The 25,411-nt window shown below is 33.1% G+C and overlaps 2 protein-coding genes and 1 long non-coding RNA gene across 3 annotated transcripts in view; 1 reads left to right on the forward strand and 2 right to left on the reverse strand.

The window, feature by feature from the left end:
• Window positions 1-4,902: 4,902 nt before the first annotated feature.
• Window positions 4,903-12,737, reverse strand: LOC134687004 (uncharacterized). Its single transcript, XR_010101719.1, has 3 exons — window positions 12,668-12,737; window positions 6,455-6,670; window positions 4,903-5,603 (listed from the first exon to the last, which is right to left on the reverse strand). It is a non-coding gene; the product is annotated as an uncharacterized LOC134687004 (long non-coding RNA).
• A 4,635-nt stretch (window positions 12,738-17,372) lies between these two features.
• Window positions 17,373-18,936, reverse strand: LOC134687005 (uncharacterized). Its single transcript, XM_063546913.1, has one exon. The coding sequence runs from the start codon at window positions 18,627-18,629 to the stop codon at window positions 17,724-17,726; it is 906 nt and encodes a 301-aa protein (XP_063402983.1). The 5' UTR covers window positions 18,630-18,936; the 3' UTR covers window positions 17,373-17,723.
• A 5,703-nt stretch (window positions 18,937-24,639) lies between these two features.
• The window catches only part of LOC134687006 (uncharacterized), a 32,394-nt gene continuing 31,622 nt past the window's right edge, over window positions 24,640-25,411 (forward strand). Inside the window, exon 1 of the mRNA XM_063546915.1 lies at window positions 24,640-25,243. Within this exon, the coding sequence (XP_063402985.1) occupies window positions 24,964-25,243 (280 nt within the window). The 5' untranslated portion in view covers window positions 24,640-24,963. The remainder of the gene's footprint in view (window positions 25,244-25,411) is intronic.

Below are 25,411 nucleotides of genomic sequence, written 5' to 3' on the forward strand. Positions count from 1 at the left end.
TAAATTCTAGGTGACAGGCTGGCAGACTTCTGTAACTTCTAGGTGACAGGCAGGCAGACTTCTGTAACTTCTAAGTGACAGGCTGGCAGACTTCTGTAACTTCTAAGTGACAGGCTGGCAGACTACTGTGACTTCTAAGTGACAGGCTGGCAGACTACTGTAACTTCTAGGTGACAGGCTGCCAGACTTCTGTTACATCAAGGTGACAGGCTGGCAGACTTCTGTTACATCAAAGTGACAGGCTGGCAGACTTCTGTTACATCAAAGTGACAGGCTGCCAGACTTCTGTTACATCAAAGTGACAGGCTGGCAGACTTCTGTAACTTCTAGGTGACAGGCTGGCAGACTTCTGTTACATCAAGGTGAAAATCTGGTGAAATAAATACAAATTCAATTCATTAGTTGTCTGTGTTGGCCCTGTAAAAAATCCAAATAATATTTATTAGATTTCTGTGCGAGACTGTCTATCCATCAAGTCCTCAAAGAAGCCCTTCATAAGCTCTTAGGTAGATTGCTTATACTGCTGCAGGATACGTAGTGGAACTATTATACTACCCCATCCATGACACCAACAACGGAGCCAATCTTCAAAGTGTATGACTTACAAGACAATTCTCTTGGTCCATTCTGAAATAAATACAAATTCAATGTATTTGTTGTCTGTTTTGGCTCTGTAAAAAATACAAAATTGATGTATTAGTGCAACACGTTGGACAGAGTTTTACTACCTGGTCGGAAGAAGACCAAAGTGACCATATTTCTATTCCCCAGTCACCCTTGGGGAAATGGAGGGGGAGAGGGCTTAGGGGTTTTGCTGATATAAACTTTTGATACAAACTGCATACAACTTGCAATAAATGTAGGTTGAAAGCATTCAAAGTGCAATTTTTCATATAATTGATTTCCAACATAACAGCATATCGTCGCTGTTATGCAAAAACCTCGTATCTAAGGTTTTCATAATTTTACACCAGGCAATAAAAACTGATTTTTTTTTATCGATTATTTAGAATTAAATATTTATGTTCCAATGTATGCAAAAATATCGTATCTTCTAACCAATCAATTACCAAGGCGAGTAAAAATTTCTGCACCTATATTGTATTTTCAAAGCTTTTCATTATTTCTAAGCTATACATATTATATTAGACAAAAAATTGACAAAACTGTACCTGTTATAATCTCAGCTGCTAGTGCCATCTTTTTTTTCTTTTGAGATATGATATTTTCGCACAACAAAATGTCTCACCACTACACTTTTTTCGTCACTTGTCAGAATTCGGGTTAATGATTGGTTAGAAGATCAGATATTTTCGCATTCAGTGGAACATACATATTTAATTCTTAATAATCGATAAAAAGATTTCCGCAAAAAATTGAGATACGAGGTTTTTGCATAACAGCGACGATATGTCTTTTAAACTAGTTCAGTGATTTTGAAATTTTCCGATATAAACTCATATAAATTCCTCTCAATACTATCTTCTGATTGTAAAGGAGCTTCTGTCCAAGTTTGGTAAAAATCAAGGTTGGTTTACGAAAGTTTAAAATCAAAATTTCAAAAACTTTTAACCACAGAGTGAATATTTGTGGACGCCGCCAATGATGACTGAATGTTGGATCGCTATGTCCTGCTTTTTTGACAAAAGTCGAAGGCATGACAAAAATCACATCTCTATACATGAAGTTCAAGGTTAAGGTAAATATAGATATATTTTTTTGAGACTTAGGTTCCTGTGTGGATGACGAATAAATTACAGGGAATTTTACCTCACTGTAATTACTATTATATTGTAGTGATATAATCATTTGTTATCAGTATACTCTGGTTTGTTGTTATCATATTACATTGATATTGGTATTACAGTTATATATAGATTCTACCACTGCATTGAGTGTAATACGTTATTTATCCACTTGAGACAGTTAAATTTTCAAATTTAAACGCAATCTCGCTTGCCAGAGCGTTTTAAATATTTAAAATTTAACTGTTGAGAGTGGATTAATATCGTACTACACAAGATTTGGTGGTGGAATCTGTTTCTCTAATAATTTTCTAACATTATGCAGGCAAACTTATTTCTTCTTTTTAAATAATCTGCAAAAAGATGTGTTTTTTTATGTGACATCATCAGGCATGGTCACCTTTTTTCATGCCGTCACAATAGGAAATTCAGTGGAAAGCAAGATAATTCGACATCATAATCGGATTTTGACCAATGAAGTACTGAGATCAAACAAACCACAAGTTGATTTTTTTTTTATACAATGGGTGCAGAAAGGGATAAATTGATGAAGAATTAGAGAAAGATATACATACAATCTTCATCCATTTGTATATCATTCTATTCTACTATTCTTATGCTATGCTAGTGCATGGTGGACATGCACTTCTGTAATAATTCTTTTTCTAATAGATTGGATTGGAGTAGCTGATATCCGTGTAATTATACAAAACATCTGTTATCAGTCAAAATTAAAAGTCACATGGTAAGAAATGTCTGTGGCAACATAACACTGGAATTCCCTTATGATCATCAGCTGTAAAAATTGAGAGTTGTCTTTCTTGGTCACAGGTTAAAAAAAGAAAATTCAAAATGGTTTGAATAGAAAACTTGGAGATGGTTTTTTTTCATCTAGAGTTTCTCTGTTACTACTTTGCAGTTTTTGAAGTTTAATTTTCATCATGTCCACTTCTAATTTAAGTCTGTTCAATCTAAATTTTCAACACAATTTATTCAATATAAAAATAACACTTTCAGGATTGAAATTAAGGATGATTTGTGTAAATTTGATTAGCACAATTGAGATATCTTACATTCTTTTAATCATTTCAAATTAAAAAGAGAGTAAGAAAAGGAGTACTTTGATCACCATATTTTGACAAATATTCAGAACATAACAGTGAAATTTCTCTACATACTATAATACACCAGAGCAGTGTACCAATACAACACCAATACATAACTTACTTTCCCTCACCCAGCCCATCCATCCAAGTCCCTGGACTTCCCCCTCTCTTTCTCTCATCTTCTAGCAAGCCCAAATTTTGTGAGTTGCGGTTTTCTCCCCCTTCTCAATCAAACCTCCCTCGATATCAGTCCCTGGCTTTCCACAACACCTCCCAACTTTCCCCAAGTCCCAGGATAAGAAGAAATCTGCTGTATTGTAGGACAAGGGGACAAAGAAAGAGAATATATGAAAGATATAACATCAGCAAGCCAGCATAGCTTTACATGTTATGTTGTCAATGCAGTGCTAATGGTTGTGTATGGTTGCTGTGATTGCATGCTGAGTGTGTCAGGTTAAATAATGTTATACTGACTTGCCATTGTTAATCTCTATATTTTTGTTAAACTTTTTAGAATGAGCAAGTTTTGTATTCATGTTGTATTCACATTATAATATGGAATTCAATTTACATTCAGTAATTAATAGGCCAAACATAATTGCTTAATATGAAAAAGAAATTGTTCCTTCAACCAGCCAAAACAAATATAAAATATAAAATATAATTGTTGGGTGAAGTAGAATTTTTAATTGACAGAAGGTAAGGGGATCTTCGACAATTAATGGTACATTGTACTTAATATTTACGGTATGCATTTTTTTTTAAAGTGTTTGAAGACTACTGGTATTTCAAACACAGAAAAAAAAATGAAGATTGTTTTTATTTCTGTTTTTTATCTAAACTGAAATGGCTATATATTTGTTTGCTGTCTTTATATTTTTACTGAGAGGAGAGGAAGAATAAATAATTCTTTAAATCAATTAACATTTCTAATAATTTGTCTTAATGTTAAAACTATGCTTAATTTAAGAAACACAAGTTTAAAGTCATAAGAAACGAGTGACCGGTGAAAAATTATGTTCTTCCAATTCTTGAACCAATGCATACAAATATCATAAACTTAGTCTTCTGTGCACGAATTTATCATTTTTTTCGTGTAAATTTCGTATAATCGTCAATTTTCTTTTCAATCGGTCAGTGTTGTTGTGAAAATATGGCAGGTAATTAAAGTTCGTGTTTTGAAACCGAAGTTTAACGATGGTCACTTGTTTGTCAACACTTGACAAAAAATAAACAAAAAAGCATGGAAAGAGAACACGTGTTTAACATATGTGAATTCAGATAATAGTTCATTTTAAGTACATCCATGCGTATTGTGATCACCGGATTTTTACGAGATGGGTCACACTGAGGTCACTTTGCATACGGAAAATAGTTCGGGGGAATTGGTTGCTGGAAGCAAGCAATTAAAATAAAGTAAACTTCTTCTAAATATGAATAAATTAAAGAATTTTCTTCAGAAAAAAGTATATGTACATACGTTTTATAATGAAAACTATCCATTGAGATATAAAAAACATATGCATTATTTTTTTTGATTTGAGGTTTCTTATGACTTTAAATTTTGGACTGCATAGTATTCCATCCACAGAAAGATATTTTAAAACCACTTATTTTTTTTTTTAATTGTAAAAGGGGGATATATCTTTGAAGAAATGTTGGGTTTTTTTAAGCTTTGAAAAAAAAAATGTACATGCAGTAAAATTGAATCTTTTAAAGTGTTTAGTTATTTAATAGTTTAGTTAGTAGTTATCAAAAGTACCAGGATTATAATTTTATACGCCAGATGCGCGTTTCTTAGAATAGGAATGAGTCTTTATATCCTTATTTTAGCCTCAAGTGGAGAGAATATTTTATTTCTTTATTCTAACCATTAATTTTTCTTATTTGTTGAGAACTAAGGATAAATAATTATTTTTAATTGAAGCAAGTTTAAAAAGTCATTTAACAGGTAATGGATTTAGGATACAATTGACCTTTAACCTGTGCTTGCTCTAATGAAGAGTAATGTGGCATTCTGAAATAAGGCCAATCTAATCTTTGACCCTGCATATAAGCATTTTTATAATCATTCTACAAAAGATGCAACATTGACCTTGACTTTTGACCTGTAAAATCCAATTTGACCATAAGCATAAGTTTTATCATTCATTGTTATGTTGACCTTTACCTTAATCGACCTTAAAACTTCTATCTGTTTGAACAAGTTAAAAGACCACTTTTGAGTTTGTCCAACACTGGAAAAAACTCGTCAATTATGCGTGCCTCTATGAAGTCATATACCAGATAGAGGGGATTGCCTGTATCCCTGCACTAATAAATTACATCAAGCGTCTTAGCAACCATCATTGTGCAGGATAAAATAGAAATAATATTTGTTCAGGTACTTGATCTCTATTCCCTAATGACAGCAGTGCTGATTGTCAATTATAAGAATTCAATTTGCCAAATAATTCGTGCAAAATAGCATCATTGTTTTCCAACCGATTGCTCCAACATTGGAACAGAAGTGATGATGCCCCTAAACGCACGAAATATATTCACTAAAACCAAAGTTTTCAATGGAAATGTATCAAACTCAAAAGTTGTCTATTGGACTTTAAAAAGATGATTGTAAAATATAATATAACTTACCATGGAGAAACTTTCTTTGAAGTCTTTATTTACCTTCAGCTTCATGTAGTACTACCACATAATTTTCTGTGCTATTTTGATATTTACTGTGTATTCTCTTTGAATTCACTAGTTGAGCCTGAAAAACATTTGTAAAACGTTAGGATATAATTTTGATTAATCAAAAAAGGTTAAGATGTGATATGTCTTTAAAATATCTCCAAAACTTTGCGCTATAAATTTAGTCTTTGTATTGAGCATCATATATATTCTTGTCACTGTATGAGCATCATATATATTCTTGTCACTGTATGAGCATCATATATATTCTTGTCACTGTATGAGAATCATATACATCCTTGACAAGAATATATATGATGCTCATACAAAGACTCAGAGGAAAACAATTGTAAATAGATCTAAATGAAACAATCGTATCTGCAATTTAAATGCAGATCATCCAACTAATGCAAAAATTCATGAGAAAGTCTGAATATAAAAAAAAGTGAATAATTTTATAGTTGTGAACTATCATTACAAATGTACTTTAATGCATATTTCCCCCGATCTTTCCCCTTTAAAAGAACTATCCCAGGAGTTTTTGATTGAATATAATCTGCATATTTCCAAAATATTCATGTGAATTTATGAAGACATGTGCTAATTTTCTAATTTACTATGGGCTTTGCTCACTGTTGAAGGCTGTATGCTGACCTATTGATGTTCATTTTTGTATCATTTTATCTCTTGTTGAGAATTGTCTCAATAGCACATTTTTTTTATATACACAACCTCTTGCAATAAAATAAAGAATAAATTTCTTCAATGAAGTAAATTTTCTTTTTTTTTCTTTTCAAGAATAAAATATGCCTCCATGAAGAAAATGATTACAGAAGAAACAGTTATCTGAAAATGTTAGAAATAAATGAAATATTTTCTTCATAATCATAATTTTTTTTTTTTAATATCAATGTTACATCCTGTTTTTACCATTTTTCTAGAAGTATATGAAGTCCCAGGATATAAGTCTCAAAAGTTCTTCAAACATGATGTAGCAAATCATCTACCATCCATACAGCTTGTAAGTTGCCTCTCTAAAAAGCAATACACTAGCTATGATATCCATACAGCTTGTCAGGAGTCTTTCAAAACAGCAGTGCATCAGCTAGCAGTTTTTACATATTAGTTCTTTCAGTGGTTGATCTCCTAATAGAAATGATTTAAGATACAATGCATACATAGAAAACCTACAATCAAATCTACAATACTAAAATAACAGGGTCCCATTTGTTTGCAGACACAGGGTAAAAACGACAAATCAAAGAATTCAACTTTAAATATAACTAGATACCATTGAGATGGGAGCCATCTCTGTGGGCCCGCTGTCAATAACGTGGGTTAAATAAGTTGTATGGATAATCTGATATGAAGCATTATCGTCCTTCCCTACGCCTATATCACCCTGCTCTGTCGCTCAGTTATTCACGTATCAAGACTTCAAAACGAGACCAGGCATTATCAGCGACGTCACAATGTGAGAGGTACCGATTATCAGGTTATCTGCATGTTGATATCGTAAAATATCAGCTGCGAGACATAATATGAAGCTTTTTGTCGAGTGAGCGTAGCGAACGAGATCAAAAAGCCTTCATATAATGTCAAGCAGCTGATATTTTACAATATCAACATGCAGATAATCTGATAATCGTTTTATCGGGCTATATTTTCGTGTTTCAGAAGTGTTTTCTTTGTTTCACCAGCACACAAAAGATGACTTGATAAGTTCGGGTCAAAGTTATTAACGTCGGTTCAAACATTATGACGTCGCTGATATGTCCGGGTCAAAGTTATTAAGGCCGGGTCAACGTATTTGACGTCACAAAGACATGATACGGAATAATATTAAGAGCTGAACAGAGTGATATAGACAGTGGGACGACCGATAAGAGAAGTTATCAGCGACGTCACAATGCGAGAGGAGAAGTTATCAAGCTTGCTTTCGTCAAGCGTAAAACTGTCTTAGGGAGAGAAAAAACGACCATTAATAGAACGATAAACAGATAATCGTGTTTTCTACGTATAGATATCGTAAAATATCAGCCGCTCGACACAATGTGAAACTTTTTAGCTCGTTCGCTACGCTCACTCACCAAAAAGGTTCACATTGTGGCTCGCGGCTGATATTTTACGATATCAATGTGTAGAAAACCCGATAATCTATACTTATTTGAAGAAATTACATAATCTCATGTGAGATTTTATTCTAAGATTTTAAGTTAAAACTGATAAATATTCTCAATTTACTTTCATAGTATAATAGTGATATGACTGCATGATGTGAACTCATTGTTGACTACTCTAAGGTGACTTATAAACTTTGAAATCATAACGGTTATCTAGATATGGAGCGGACACGATCTTCACCACAGGACACAGGGTTGTCAACTGAAACCAAAGTTTTTGACCTTGACCTTTGACCTAGGAAGTTGTACATACATCATGACACACCCTCTGGTGTTGGTTAAAATGGATGTCAAGTATAAACTTTGAAATCATAACGGTTCTCAAGATATAGAGCAGACACTATCTTCACCACAGGACACAGGGTTGTCAACTGAAACCAAAGTTTTTTACCTTGACCTTTGACCTAGGAAGTTGTACATACATCATGACACGCCCTCTGGTGGTGGTTAATAAACATGTAAAGTATAAAGTATGAAATCATAATGGTTCTCTAGATATGAAGCGGATACAAAGTTAAAGTGTTACCGACGGACAGACGGACAGACTGATTACTATAGGGCAACCCGCCTGAAGGCGGGGCCCTAACTAATATGGCACAATGATGTTGATTTAAAGTTACACCATAACATGCCCTTTTGTTTTCCATATAATTGATAATATCAATAATTTACAAGTTCGAGTCAAATCTGATATGGAAACCAATAGTATTTGTCACCTGCTACCTATTACTTATCTGTACGTTCCACATCTGTAAGGCGCACCAACGAACATGGGATGTAATTTGGATTTGCTATCTAAACGGGTCATTATCACACCTAAACTTTGTCTCTATATACAGGGTTGACACTACTAAATTCAATCATTGTCACATTGTATCTGGTTGTAGTATTCCATCATTTTGACTTTATAAGATAAACCAGTGTTGCCTTCTTTTGCTGTTATTTGTTAAGGCTCAACAAAAATGTTTGAAAAAAATCAATTAAATATTCCTCTCAATACTATCTTTTGATTGTAAGAAGCTTTCGTCCAAGTTTGGTAAAAATCCCGGATAGTAATAAATGTTTGAAAAAAATTAACTGCAGACTATGTAATATTAACCGGAAGAAAAACTAAGTCCATTTATAAGTAAAATATGGATAAGCAGAGGCAAAATTTGAACAAAATTTCCTTCTAGATACTAGCTTGCTTTTGATTATAAACAAGCTTCTGTCCAAGTTTGGTAATAATCCAGGATAGTGTAAAAAAGTTATTAAAATTTTTATGAAAACTTTAACCACATTTTTTTTTTTTTACAAAATTTACTTCTGGATACTATCTAATGATCATAAACAAGCTTCTGTCCAAGTTTGGTACAAATCCAGAAAAGTTTAAGAAAGTTATTAAAAATTTAAAAACTTGAACCACAAAATGAATATTTGTGGATGCCGCTGATGACGGAATGAAGAATTGCTATGTCTTGCTTTTTAGACTAAAATCAAAGGCTTGATAAAAATCCAGACTTACAATAAGGGTACAATTTCCAATTTGTTAGCAGATATGAAAAACAGTGATTCAAAGAATTCAACTTTATAAATAACTTGTATAGGACAATGATGTTGATTGAATATAACAGCACTCAAGGTCCTTTTGTCAGGGCAAAAGGTTCAAACAAAGATTTTGAAAGCAGAGAAAACCTTGCCTCTTTAATATAATCCACATGGCTTTATCATATGACATTACCAATACATGTACTACTGAACAGCTGCGCCATGAGCACATGATACGCCCTGAGTCTTGTGTGAGATGAGAAATTTTATGCAATAATCATAAATAGTTTCTGAGATACGGCACGACATGTGAAAAAAACCTTATCTTTACAAAAAACTCAATAACTCTAAAAATAAAATTTTGAATCATCACCTAAAAATATACAGATCTTCAGATTTATATAATTAAGAAGTGTGTATAGGTTCCATTTCTGTTAATATTGACAATGCAATTTCCCATAGGAACTTTTTTTACCGCTCGAACTGTACCACTTTTACTATGAAGTTTTAAAAAAAATCTTATCCTACAATTGAAAGTTCATTTGCACTACAATTTTTTTATAGGGCTATGCCCCACATTTTCAACGTTTATATGCCCTGGACTTCTCATAGTTTAAACTAACACTTATTTTCTTAACTACCCTACCTCGAATGAAAGGTTACCACAGATTTCAATGTAAACAATATGCACATGTTTATTTACTGGTAACATTCCCAAGTTATGTCTCTGTGAGATGTAACACAGAGAGCATAAGTGGAAACCAGTATGTAAACAAAATTATTTTTCTATGAATATTCAAGATCTCCCCAAAAGAGGCGTGGTTTGAGAAACAGCTGTATTTACAAAGTGCAACCTAAAGTTTTAAGCATTAGTCATTAATGGTTTTGTCCACTTCTCCTTGGCAACCTTAAAAGATGATTTATTTTATAAAATTTCTTGTTGTATTCTTCAAATGATTTGTCCAATTAAGACCGAAGCAATATGAACGCTCCATATGAGAGTTATTTCCCCTAATGCATTTTATATAAGTGATATGCATTTCTATCTTGTAAACCATAAGTGATAGAGACCTAGGATCTTTTGATTTGAGGTCCTTGGTCCAAAAAAATGAAAATTAGGTCAAGGTCAAAGGTCAAGGTCTTATACTTATTTTAGAATTTGGCTTATTTTCACTTATTTTCAAAAACTGTATGAGATATCAACAAACTATTTTTACTAAATTGTTAGTTGCGACATGTCATAACATGTAAATTTTGATTGCAATGGTACGTTAAATGTAAAAGGGAGTTTTCTCCCCTTTTGTATTTAAAAATATGCGTATGGTGATATTACTCATTAACCAAATATAATTAAGACCTATGGTCTTGTGATTTGAGGTCCTTGGTTGATGACCTTGAAATTGATCTCAAGGTCATAGCTTAATTAGACGTTCTTGATTTTGACCTTTGCTTTTACCTCATATGTATACATGATAAAGCTATGAGACTTTTGGCAAAAGGTATCAAACCATTTCACCTTGAAAAAAACAACCGGAAGTAGCTATTTTTTGTACTTTAGGAAGTACACCACTAATTCATGGTCCCATTGCGTTCTATGTTAAATTCCTCCGTTTCCAGCAGGCACACCTCTTTTATTTTAAGTTCAAATAAAGTGGCAATCATTGCATTTCAAAGCAACACTTTATGGTGTCTTGTACTGAGAAAATCAACATACCTTACATGGCATATAAGAAAGAACTGGTTCCCGGAACTTCAGATGTACCAAAACAGGTACTTCAGATTTGACAAACAGACAAAATGTACCCCTTTTTAAAATTTGGTGCAGTTTTTTTAATATTCAAAATTAAAAATCCAAAAGTGTTCTACAATGATCACCAGTCCTTTAGCTTTCATTTGATACCAAAAATACCTAAATATTCTACATGTTTTGAAAGTAACACTCATGGGTAGGAAGTATTTTGTGTTAAATATGTTCTATTTTCTGGTATGTGCTTTCTGGCAGGGCCTGAATTAGTGGTGTTACACCTTTATTAACATAAAAGTATATTGAACCAGATATTTTTGGAATCAAGTGTCCAGTAAATATTATCTCCCTTATTTTAAAAAACTGTATAGAAACCATACATTTTTGGAATCAGCGTGTCATTAGCTATCATTTGACGATTGAAAAGACATTCTAATCTTAATTTTACAACGTTCATATTAAAATACATTGTTTTGGTGGAAAGAGCTTCAATTGTTCTCTGAACAATTTATTTTATAATTTAAATTGGATTGTGAATTTCAATGTCACAGGTGTGGTTTAGTTATAAATAAAAAAAATATTTTGTTTCAAGCCAATTAAATTTGTTCATATTGAAAGTTATCCCCTTTTCTGTCATGTTCTCATTAAAGTGATGTCAAATTCCAAATTTTATGAAACTTTCAGGTCTTTTTTTTTCTTTTTTTAACTTCGTGTTTTAAGCAGAGAATTAATGCTACATACCGTTAAAGTAATTATATTTTTTATTTCATATTGCAGTATGTTGTGTCTATGGTACAAGAAATGTTGGCCTGTTTATTACAACCAATTGTTTAGATCTCAATGTACAATGCTGTAGTGGAAATTTATAAATAGATATAGGAAGATGTTTTTCTGGACACAAAGTAAATTTTGAGTTGAAAGTGCAGACATTTTAGCCTAAGCCAGTAAGGGTCCACAACATTGCAAGTACCTTAAAAATACAAAAATAATTTTAAGAATTAAAAACCCACGCGTTGTTCCAATGCTAAACATAGAAATTTTATAGAAAATAGTCACAGCCTTTATCCTTGTACTCTCATATTTGGCAGTTTGAGGACTTATAAACATACGATTATTGCATGGATTTCCTAAAAACAAGTTTATTAATGTAGTTATTGGTTAAAACAAATAAAAATATGGACAAAATCAAGTACACCTTTTAGGGAGCGCTTGACTTAAGTGACTCCGCATGAGGTATTTTGGAATTTACAGGTTGGTTAGATTTTTTTGTAAAAAATAAGCACTAGTACATCATAAAAAAGCAAGTGAGTAATCTATGTTTCAAATTTTATAACAAAAAACTCTGTATTAAAGGCTGTGGATTTTCTATAAAAATCTTGGTATAATTTTTCCATAAAGTACTCTTTTTCTATTAAATGAAATGAATCATTGAATCAATAATAATGCTTTGCATCTAGTTTCCCCTTGGTGTATGTACAAAATGGCCTATTTCTATTATTCGTTATATCTGTAGCTTTGATACAATTGAAGTTTGAAAATTTCGCACAAAAATGTCTACAGAAGAGGTAATAAACCTCGCAAACAAAAAGTGGAGTTTTTTGTATGCATAATGCCATTATATTTTTCATATACTTTGATATTCCGTTGGAAAGCTCTTCATGGAGATATAGAATTATACTTATAAAATACCTAAATTTGCAACTGGTATTTGCGTCCACAGCTCAACTCTTTAAATTTTTTTAGCACACCTTGCCTAAGGGTGCCGCGTTTTGTTTATAAATATATGAGTAGATCACATGACTCGAGAACAGAGGCCCGGACTTAATTATTAACTTCGCTATAAATTGAAGATTTTTATTTCCCTGGTTAATTTAAATAAATAAAAAAAAGGAAAGAAAATATAGTTACAATGTATAATCAATGTGTATAAATTATTAATCATTAAAAAACATAAACGTTTTCTTCAATCGCCAATGACCTTGAACTTTATTGGCTATTTTGTGGATTCGTCCGAATCAGTGATAAATTCATAGAAATGATATGATGTTAAAATGTTAGCTGCGGGGAGGGGGGGCAGGATTTTTTTTCGATTTGAAAGTCATTTTCCGCACTGCTTTATAGTATTGCAAAACATTTTTATGCCGAGCGAAGCGATTTAAAACAAGAACTATCTTTAAAAAAGATATCCGACGTATTTAAATTTGAGTAAAAAAAAAATTATGTTTAAAACTATCATTTCGATAACCTTCAGAAGCACAATGACTCAATGATGCAGGACCTCTTTAATAAAATCTCCATCTGAATGTAACTACAAGAAATTCTTTACTAAAGTCTGATTATATTAAGGCAATAATATAGAAGAATATTGTGGGTCTCATTGGGGTCTAAGCGTGACGCGGGATTGCCGATTTTTTTTTTAAAGCGTGACACGTGAAAGTCAAATTATTGTGTTGTGAAAACGGGAAATGAGGTCTTGCGGGACCCGGGAAATGACAAAATAATGAGAATTGCTTACTTACACAGTGTAAGCGGGATACGGGAATCTGACAAAACAGTAAGCAGGATCCGGGATCGGAACCCCCAATGAGACCCCCTGTGATGACACCTAAACATTTTATTTATAAAAAAATCCAGTGTAAATAACAAGAAACAAATATACATTTACTACAGTTTACATTAAACTTAATTCATGATTTACAAATACAGCTAGAAACTATTGGAAACTATTGGTAGTATAAGTAGTATATTACTGTTTACGTTCACCAAAAGCCCTCGGAAATCTCACATGCGTGTACGTTCGTAAAACCAGAGACATATATACACATGAGGGGGGCAAGGGGTTTAGCTGTTATGCTGTTATGGGGCATTTGAGTTCTTTGTTATCTGTTATTCTGAAAACATATTTACTGTTAGCTGTTATTGTCTTATTCTCTGTTAGCTGTTATTGGACTTTTAGTTTTTTTGTTATCTGTTATTGTGATAATGTATTTGCTGTTAACTGTTATTGAAAATTAGAATGTTAGCATTTTTTGACAGCCAAAATTCGGTAGAAATTGAAGATCATTGGTCATTGGAGTCTACCACTACTAATATGTTGGTCCCATATTCGTAGGATTCCATTAACATATACCAATCACAGAAGTGAGTTCCAGAACAATTCCAGTATATCTTATGATTATCCTTTGTAATACATTCCATTTTTTTGTAACATTTATTTAGAATTATCTTATTTTTTGTATGAGGATTATGTTCCTTGTTTCCCGTACGAACATATCAAATAAGAACAATTCTAAGTATGCAAAAAAAGGAAAACATATGGCCAGGAATATCTGACAAGGATCTCAATTAAGGACTAGGTCGATACAACCGGTTAACCTTTTATATCATATGGTACATAGACTCAGCTCTTTTCAAAGCAGAACCAAATACATTGTACAATGAAAGTTCCAACCATGTACTGGGTTCAGAAGCTGCACATAACTCATTACAAACAAAGATTTATTTTTTCTTCAAGCCATTGTTCCCCTACTAAACTATGTATTCTACTTACTAGAAGACTTTGGTACAATCAAAAACCTGATGAAAAATTGTTCAAATAAGGCATTTGAAAATAGTGGAATAAATTACTTTTGGAGTGTCAAAATTGGTTCGAGGTACTTGATAAATTGCATGCTTATAATTGGTGCTTTTGATTTTTCTACCCTATATACAACTTTGCCTCGTAGTCTTATTCAGAAAAATTCATACACCTCATAAAATGGGCATTTAAAAAAGTCAGAATGCGAATATATATATATTCAAACTTTTTTAGGTCATTTTTTAGTAGCAACAAACACAAGAACTATGTCAATTGGACCTATACTTTGACACCATAACTGCCCTTAAATTTTTACTAGATATTATTTTTTTTCTCTTTTACATATTCCTCATTTCCATTTTCAATTTTATTAAACACTATTTAAATGACAGGCATGTGTGAGTTTCTATAACTGTACAAAAATAAATGCTGAAAAAAAGTTTTCTATAACAAATAAACAGATACACAATGAGCGCATGATACGCCCGTCTGTCACCTTTTTGAAATAGTCGATAACTTCTCAATGTCATATCAGATATTTATAAAAATTAGTCAATATATATATCATGGATATAAACAATACATCAAAAATTCATCAGAACTGCTGAAATATTTTTTGAGTTATTGTCCCAAAACTGGAAAATACCATCTTTTTTAATGAATAAACCCCATAACTGAATAACATAAAATCGAAATTAATAAAAATCGAAAGGGCGCTTACAACAATAGATATAAACAATTCACCAAAATTCCTTGCAAATTTGTGAAAGGATTATTGGGATATTTTCAGAAAATTGAAAAAAACACCATTTTTATTGAATAAAACCCAATTACTCAGAAACTTGAAATCTAAAATTTAAAAAAAACGATAGGAAGCTCACGTCAATAGATATAAAAAAAAAATTGGCCAAGTTTTATGTAAACTGTTTAATGATTGTTTGAGGTAATGTCTGACATGTTGACGACGGAAGGACAAGCATATACCAAATATACATATCTAGTCTTAGTCTAGATACATAATTCTAAAAACAATGTTCATAGAAAATACAAAGGATTATACCTGTAATAAGAAATACTGGATTTGACAAGGACCCGACTTATTTTAATTTATCATTTATTGTTATCTGTTATTGTCCATTTCAATTCCTTGTTATCTGTTATAAGTCAAATCAATTTGCTGTTTTGCTGTTATTGGGACCCCCCTTGCCCCCCCCCCCCCCCTCACACACACATGTGTATATATGTCTCTGGCAAAACAAAAGTTCACATTAAAAATTTTATAATTGTCCCGAATAAACAGCTGTCATAGATGCAAAGAGCTATTGGAGAAACAATCTTTTTATTAAAAATATAAATCTTTGTAAGATCTAGTTCAAATATTTAGTTTTTCACTTGCTTTCCAACACAATATTAACTTTCGAGACGTTTTTTCAAACACAACAAAATCACCCACTATGACAGCATTTTGTCCAATCACAGAAAGGATTTTCGAGCATGCGTATTCTGTTGCCATAGTGAAGCGTCCATAAGTTCAAAGGGCACAAACCGAAACTATACCGACTACGTCGGAAAAATACGAAGGGATAGTGATTTGCTGAAGGCCACAAGAAGCTACAGAACAAATGATGCAAAATCATGCTTTCTGGGCGTTTCCCAGACCCTTTCTTAATCTGAAAACACAAGTTCTGTTTTTTAATATTTTTTACTATATTTTGGTCTCAAAGCAAAATGTATAGATATAATTTGTAAGACTTTAGATTTTAGGCACAACATCAAAAGACAAATATGTAGGTTAAAGCAAAAATGTAATCCACTTAGTTAAGTATGTGGCTGCCGTTTTCTTGTTCTGTTTTTTTTTTTGTGTTTCGTCTTACAGAATTTGAATCATTTACACCTGTAAATTATATGTGTTTTTTTTCAAATGAAGTCAAGAGGGACTGGATATCATTGATATAACTCAGTGTAAGTTTTTATAACATATTTCAATTACAACTTGATTAAGCTCTAAACTGGTATACAATTTAAGGTATAGCTACATGTAAAAAGTCTTAAATAAAATGATCGAGTATAAAACAAAAATACTAAATTACAAAAAGAATGTATTACTAAGAGAATACAGAAGGACAATCAATGAACAAAAGACAAACCCGGGAAGAGATTGAACAAGAAACGACAAACAATAAGACAAATAACACTGAAAACTAAAAAGAAAAAAGAAACATGGACCATGCAAAAACAGGGGCTACCTCCGAGGACAGAACTTTCGTCTTGCAAGACACTCGCTGTGAAAACAATTTGATATACTGGGTAGAAACAAGCTTTAGGGAGGGGGCAAGGGGTTTAGCTGTTATGTTGTTATGGGGCATTTTAATTCTTTGTCATCTGTTATTCTGAAATTATATTTGCTGTTAGCTGTTATTGTCTTAATCTTTGTTAGCTGTTATTGGGCTTTTAGTTTTTTTGTTATCTGTTGTTGTGATAATGTATTTGTTGTTAACTGTTATCATGGTTATTGAAAATTGGAATGTTAGCATTTTTTTTACAGCCAAAATTCGGTAGAAATTGAAGATCATTGGACATTGGAGTCTACCACTACTCATATGTTGGTCCCGTATTCGGAGAAAGATTCCATTAACATATACCCATCACAGAAGTGAGGTCCAGGACAATTCCAATATATCTTACGATTATCCTTTGTAATACATTCAATTTTTTGGGGAACATTTATTTAGAATTATCTTATTTTTTTGTATGAAGATAATGTTCCTTGGTTCCCATACGAACATATTTTAAAACATGATCATCCGACAATAGAAATTAAAATTTAAATCATTTATAGAAATTGCTAGTTGATTTTACAGATTGAGGATTTTCATTGCATTTATTTATAACATTTTTATAAACCATTTGTTTTGTGAAATTTACAATTATTGTGGCACTGCAAACATATATGAAAACTAAGAAAAAGTACATTCTAAAACATAACTTAGACATTTCATTACAATAATAACCCATTTATAAACGTTTTCGTCAGTATTCCACTGAGTTTACATGAACGAGTTCAGCACATTTCACAGACGGTACATGAAAGAAATATTAGTCCAAAACCAGGCAGTCATTGACGCATGGTACTGCTCTCAATAAACAGATACACTGTCTACTGCATGTTCATCTATATTCTTCATCCCCTCGCGACGATCCATATGTAGATCGCTCTGTCATAACAGAAGCTTGAACAATGTGTACGTTTTCTTTCCAGAATTCATGATGTTGACTTAATTTTCCAGCATCAATAAGTTTATCTATATCTGCTTCTCTTATCGAATCTTCCATTTCAACACTAGGAGAGTATTCCCAAAGTCTTAAGATCGGTTTCTCGGCGGTCAAATGAAGAGCTAGTATGCACATTTTGAGGTTTTCTGGATCCGCTAATCCGTTTTGAATGACAAGACTTTTATATAAACAGAGTTCTGCCAGATCAAGTGGTCTTGGAGTATCCATACCTGTCACTTTAAAAGCGACTGCATACATGCAACCGTCTTTCCGACAAAGAGCATCCACCTGACCACTCAGAACTCTGACGAAGTTTGACACCTTAACATGGCCTGTAAGCTTCACTGCTACAGCCTCAAATGTTTGGAACCAGGTGGTAATCTTTCTCTCAAACAGCCTGCATAGATGTCCACAAAAACTACCACTAATTTCTTCTCGGTCATATTTTTTCGCTTGTCCAAACGCATCCTCGGCTCCTTTGGAATAAAAGTGAGAGGTCAAGGCAGATATGAACTGTTTGCCTTGTTCCTCTCTGGGGATATTCGTCAAGAATTCAGTATAATCCTGACGATTTTTCTCGTGCTTATCAAGATCCAAGCGACATGCTTCTCTCCTTCTGAGAAATGAGTCCCATTTGCTCCTCTTTTCAGGGTTGTACGTGCTACACACCCTCCCGTCTCCAAGACACTCTACCACTATAAATATTTTCATAGTTGTTAAATCGTAAGTCCTTGATAGCTTTTGCAGGCGCCGTTTCAGTTCGTCTTCATATCGAATCACAGATGAAGTTGTGACAGACATTTTTTGTATTTTGTTAGATTTCTACTTCCAGTTTAAGTCCGTTTGTAACACATTAAAACGTCAGTGCAATAATGATCTATAATGCGCATAATGTCATCTCTACATTTCCAGTTGTGATCTACTGTGTACGCAGATTAACGGATTATTCTAAAGATTTTCCTACTTGTGTTGTTATTTATGCTTCTGTTTGTATGATCGATTGATCTTTAAAAATCAGAGTTATCGATCCGATTGACAAAGTATTTGACAATAAGTATGTCCTACGTGTTTAAACATATCTATACTTATATAACTGTACAAAGGAATGGTGAGATTATATTTGTACTATTCATTATTGACAAACTTTTCAGTTAAATATTTTAAAGGTCTGACATTCATGAGTTACCCTGGAACACATGTATACAGATCCGTGTTTATCAATCAATGAAACGTGCATTAAAATCATTATAAATGCCATACTAGAAATTTAAATGTAAATTAGTCTTGTATTTCTATAGACGATGCAAAAAGGTGTTTTCTCTGTCAGAAAAAACGTTATACATGTACATATGTAAATTCATATCTTTCCAGTATGCTATTCTATAGTGATGTATTGGTCCAATTAATAATATATCGTTTTCTTGACTAATTGTTGGTTACTTATTGTCCTGTGTCCTGTTGTTGATGATAAGTTTGTAAAATGGGAAATATACATATATACTGTACTCTTTATATAAATATAATATTTTTTATGGTAACTATTAAAAGTGTATGACAAATGAAAAAATAAAATCATACAATACATCCTAAGGCATACCGTAAATACATGAAACAAAAGATAAATCAAATATATAAGGTATCCCAAGAATCCTTTCACTTCTATATTGGTATCTTCCGCATAACCCTCTCTTTTACAAAAGATATTGCCCTTGCAGACAGTTCGGCATGTGGATGATCCAGCGGCGGATATGCTAACTTCTTAAAAGCTTTAAGAAGATGAAAGGTCTGGATGCTTCATACTTTGTATAAGTTTCCGTTGGTATATGTCTATTATCCTAGGCCTAATTTTCATAGCTGAGGGACTTCTTGAGAAAAAAAATGTAATGTTATTTTATTTCTTATCATGCATAATGGGATAACTACAAGGCCGTAACTAGGCTTCTATTGTTATGCGTTTACTTTTCTACATTGGCTAGAGGTATTAGGGGGGGGGAGGAGATCTCATAAACATGTTTAACCCCGCCGCAATTTTGCGCCTGTTCCTAGTCAGGAGCCTTTGGCCTTTGTTAGTCTTGTATGATTTTTAATTTTAGTTTCTAGTGTATAATTCGGAGTTTGAGTATGACGTCCATTATCACTGCGCTAGGATACATATTTTTTAGGGGCCAGCTGAAGGACACCTTCGGTGCGGGAATTCACGCTACATTGAAGACCCATTGGTGGCCTTCGGCTGTTGTCTGCTCTATGGTCGGGTTGTTGTCGCTTTGACACATTCACCATTTCCTAATTTTCATAGCTGAGGGACTTCTTGAGAAAAAAAATGTAATGTTATTTTATTTCTTATCATGCATAATGGGATAACTACAAGGCCGTAACTAGGCTTCTATTGTTATGCGTTTACTTTTCTACATTGGCTAGAGGTATAGGGGGGGGATCTCATAAACACGTTTAACCCCGCCGCAATTTTGCGCCTGTCCCTAGTCAGGAGCCTTTGGCCTTTGTTAGTCTTGTATGATTTTTAATTTTAGTTTCTTGTGTATAATTCGGAGTTTGAGTATGACGTCCATTATCACTGCGCTAGGATACATATTTTTTAGGGGCCAGCTGAAGGACACCTTCGGGTGCGGGAATTCACGCTACATTGAAGACCCATTGGTGGCCTTCGGCTGTTGTCTGCTCTATGGTCGGGTTGTTGTTGCTTTGGCACATTCACCATTTCCTTCTTCAATTTTATTCTTATTTTAGTGAGGCAAAATTTTTTTGGAGGGTATGAAATGATTGGTGCAAAATCCTGCATTCTAGGCATTTTTCAAAAGTTTGATAATGTTTTGAATTTGGACACTTTTTATATAAATTTTTCATATTTTAAGACTTTTACTAACACCAAATTTTTTACAACTTTTTTTTCTATGGCCGGTTCAGTCAAATCGTTTTAGAATCATAATTTGGTCTGCTGATATCCTTATCGCGATGAACATGAAGCATGGCAAGACCGCACAATCTCTCGCCACTCATTTTTTGAGAGTCGTTTCGGGGCAGTCTTTGTTTCTAAAGGTAGCACATTTTCATCGACACAATGATCAATGTCTTCTTCCAATTCCTTCTCCATCGGCAATTCGGTAGCAGCATCGGTAGTAACAGTTTTGTTTGCAAAAGGGAATTAATCTTTCCTAAGCACCATCATACAGTCGCAGTTACAACATATTAAACTCGTTTTTATGCTGACAAAGAGTAGACAAACGAGTAATAGAATGAGATATGTATAATGATTCTATTTATAGGGTAAGTATATATGATATGGGTATATGGGGAATTGGGGAATTGGAATGGAGTTTTTGACGTTTACATGTAGGTCCGTAATATAAATTATTTCTGGAAATAGTTGGTGATATTCCAGAATCTATAAATTTAGGGGTTAGGGTTGGGGGTGTCCGATTCTGAAACCCAGAATATAAAGAAACGAAATTCCCTAGTCCCGAATAAGTAGAGACAAAATCCTGTGTTAGAGGTACTATCATTCCTCAATAATATCAAAATGGAATATAGGATATTCTTTCCGCAATGTTTAAGGTGAAAGAAACATGGATAAAAACTGATCCATGCATGTTTTATGTTATTTATATTTTATTTATCTGTAAAGAGAAAGATAATAGTTCGTGAAATGAATACACAGAGAGGACTACCCTCTTGCGGTACCCAGTACTTGATTTGTCAAAAGTTGGTGAAACGGAGTAATTAATACGCAGACAGGACTGCCCCCTTCCGAAGACAAGTACTTGATTTGTCAGTCTACTTATCGTGTTTGGATTGTTCTAATGAAGTTGTATGCAATACTCAAACTCTGTTCACAAAACACTAGTTTACTAGAAATATTTCTTTTTTACCTTCAGTGTCGCTTTTCTAGCTTTTTCTGCAAGAGTCTGTTTTTAACTAGAGATCCAAGCATGATGATTATCGTTACTAGGGTAATATAATCGAGAAACATCACCCGTAGAGATGCCGAATTATATCCAGAAAATAGTTTAAAAGGAATATTGACAAGTTATAGAAACTAACGTTGAGACAGAACAACAAATGACTATTATATTTATATATATATGTATAAAAAAAAATAATCAGTGTCGAAATTTTAGTGAGGCAATTGCCTCACTTGCCTCAAGAGTAGTTAGGGGCTTGAACTATATTTAGTGATAGCTATATTTAGTGATAACTATATTTAGTGATAACTATATTTAGTATGCGCGAACCTTGAATGCAAGGTCCTCTGTCCATTCGACGGTTTTCATTTTACTCTACCTCAGTGAACAAGGTTAATAAGTGTTCGTGTTAAAATGGGGAATGTGTCCAAAAGACAACAAAGTATAGGTTATTTGAAAAATATCAAGTCAATTAAATCAAGGATTGTAACTATAGAAAAGCGGCAATTACTATCCAATCTCTTAATTTACTTGTAGTTTTGTAAGCTGTGTTTTTGGCATACGGGACTTGCATTGGTCTAAATAAATATCAATTTTATTTCCTCCGTGAGAAATGATAAATCTGCAGCGATCTATCAAAGTAAAATTGAAAACGCGGAAATGGGGAATCAATGTGTCAAAGAAACAACAACCCAAACGAAGAGCATATATACAACAGCCTAAGTGTCCTCTTCGTCTTTATACTTTTTTCGCAAAGTTAATCGTTAATATATGCTCCTCTTGATATCGTTAATTTTCCCTCGATCCTCGATATACAAAAGAAAAATACCTCCCATGGACAGCTCATTTTTACATCAGATCTAATGGTTGCCTATGTCTTTTCTATCATTGATATTAGAATTTTCATATGAAATTTAGGGCAAAAGAAACCGCACTTTTGCTTTCCTCCATAATGTATATACTGCTATTATCTTCTCCTGCATGAATGGTGATGTTCCATGTGATTCATTCTTATACATCTCCCAGATATATATAGTTCGACATGCATGTGTTTTCAGTGATGTAACGTTTTCAACGAAGCTTATGTTTCATTACCGAAGATTTTTCACAGCAGAGAAATAACTTTTAAAATTTAATGTGCGTATTGTTATGCGTTTACTTTTCTACATTGGTTAGAGGTATAGGGGGAGGGTTGAGATCTCACAAACATGTTTAACCCCGCCGCATTTTTGCGCCTGTCCCAAGTCAGGAGCCTCTGGCCTTTGTTAGTCTTGTATTATTTTAATTTTAGTTTCTTGTGTACAATTTGGAAATTAGTATGGCGTTCATTATCACTGAACTAGTATATATTTGTTCAGGGGCCAGCTGAAGGACGCCTCCGGGTGCGGGAATTTCTCGCTACATTGAAGACCTGTTGATGACCTTCTGCTGTTGTTTTTTTATTTGGTCGGGTTGTTGTCTCTTTGACACATTCCCCATTTCCATTCTCAATTTTATTTCATATGGAAGTGAAAGTATATCTCCAGGAAAAGAAAGTGGTATTTTAATTTGAAGGCAATATTATTTACAAAGTTTACAAGTTTAAAAATTGTCGAACAACTCTTTCTTTTTGCCTGAATACATTATTAATTTAAGGTAACAATTATACGGTTGTTCAATCATTACCTCTGGTATCTTTGAGAAAACACCAATTCTATAATTTTTACTTAGAAGCAAGACTTAAATGTTTAGCATTAATATTTAGGCTACAAGTTCAGAAATATGAGATATATATAGAGGTTGTTACAACATAGTTTATGAAGAATTATGCTGTGACATATTATATTTGTTCAGTTTTAAGATTGAATAACTTGTTAAAAAGTGGTCCTTGTGTAAAATAAATTTCGGTGAAATCGATGTTATCTTGTTCTTTCTTTTTAAAAGTTTCTGACAATGCTTATGCATGGTTATTTACGAAATACATTATATGGGAGATAACTCTGTATTCCCCAGTTGTGTTAAAGAAAAAGGAACTGTTTGCAATACCGCCGGGTTTTACAGTCTAGAAAATGAATGTTTATATTGATTTGAACTGGCCCTTTTAATACACTTCTCAGTCTTGTGGTTTAAAAAAAAACCCAAATGTTTTAATAAAATCCGAGACAGAATAAAATGCCTCACAAGTTATTCTTGCCATACTCTCCCAACTATGATTTCAACTATTGGCACTAATTATTAAATACTTTTTCGTTAGGCTATGTTTTGAAGACTGCCAACTTCCATATACCGTTTGTCACATCATCTTAATCTGTTGATTGTGTCATAAATTCGTAAAAATAAAACTTAAATTGAAATCCTATATTATATAATTGGTTTCTTCAAGTATATATACTTATTCATACATCATTTCGTTCAAGTGCCCGTTCAAGTAAGCCACTACATGCAGTAGCGGTATATATAATATCGGTATTATACCCATTGGCGGATCCAGGGGGGGGGGGGGTATGGGGGTTGGAACCCCCCTTTTTTGGGCCGATCCTGAATGCAATGGGGACATATAGCTGGAAACGCCCCCCCCCCCCCCTTTTAATCCTGGGTTAGGACCCAGAATAGAATAGAATAGAATAGAATAGAATAGAATAGAATAGAATAGAATAGAATAGAATAGAATAGAATAGAATAGAATAGAATATTTTTATTTCCCAAATTACAGGGCCCGGAAAGGGCATAAAATCAGATACAACCATTTCAAAAATATTTTATGACTCTTTGTTGTTTAAAATCTGCAAACTATTTGCTTGTTAATTCAAATTTTAAAAGTGCGCTTGTTATCGTGCGACAAATCTTACAATTTACGATAACCGATGATCATTCAATTTGATTTTTTACCTGGCGGCTATTCTTGTATTACGACTACCTCCTACCGGTAAATTTGGAATGGTCAATGAGTTTTTTTTACAAGAAGGTTCAACTCCACTGAAGATAATTAAAAAGTGTTATTAAATATAAGAGGTTTAAAGTCTGGATTTATGTAAGCGAAAGAATTAGTTTTTACAACTTTAAACATCCATGTAAAAACGTTATTGCATTGCGTTACATTTCAAAGGGAAATCCCGATTCAAGTTTATTGTTGGAACATGGCGGCTTCAGTTCAAACGTGTTAAGGAATACACAAACCAGGTGTAAGGATAAAAGTTTTAAATTATGAAGGATATTCCAGGATAAGATATCGAAAAGTTATGCCGTTAGCAGAAAGGGTGATTGAACCCTCTAATTTAGGAGAACACCCTTTAAATCTACGAGAAAGTGGGGATGGGGAAGTGCATATTACACTTTCTACGAATTGTTTGGTTGGAGCTTTATATCAACTAGCCAGTATAGTTAGACAAGCGGATGATATTTTCTGTGACATTTCAGATGAATGCCGAAAAGTGTTAGAAAGAACTGAAAATATAAATAAAAAGATAGTTCATATTCAGCACCATGTTGATAATTTGGACGCTAAAACTGTCAAAATTCGTAAGTACCTGTTATAACTTTTCTTTTTAAATATTAATGCCTGATTTTAGTTGATTTATTTTCCCCTCACAATTTGTTTTTATAAAATTTTAATTTCATAATTACTATTTTTATGTTTTTTATTTGGCATTGCATGTGAGTACTTATAAATATTTTTTTAAATAACCA

Source organism: Mytilus trossulus, chromosome 10 (assembly GCF_036588685.1).
Source record: "Mytilus trossulus isolate FHL-02 chromosome 10, PNRI_Mtr1.1.1.hap1, whole genome shotgun sequence".
NCBI lineage: Eukaryota > Metazoa > Mollusca > Bivalvia > Mytilida > Mytilidae > Mytilus > Mytilus trossulus.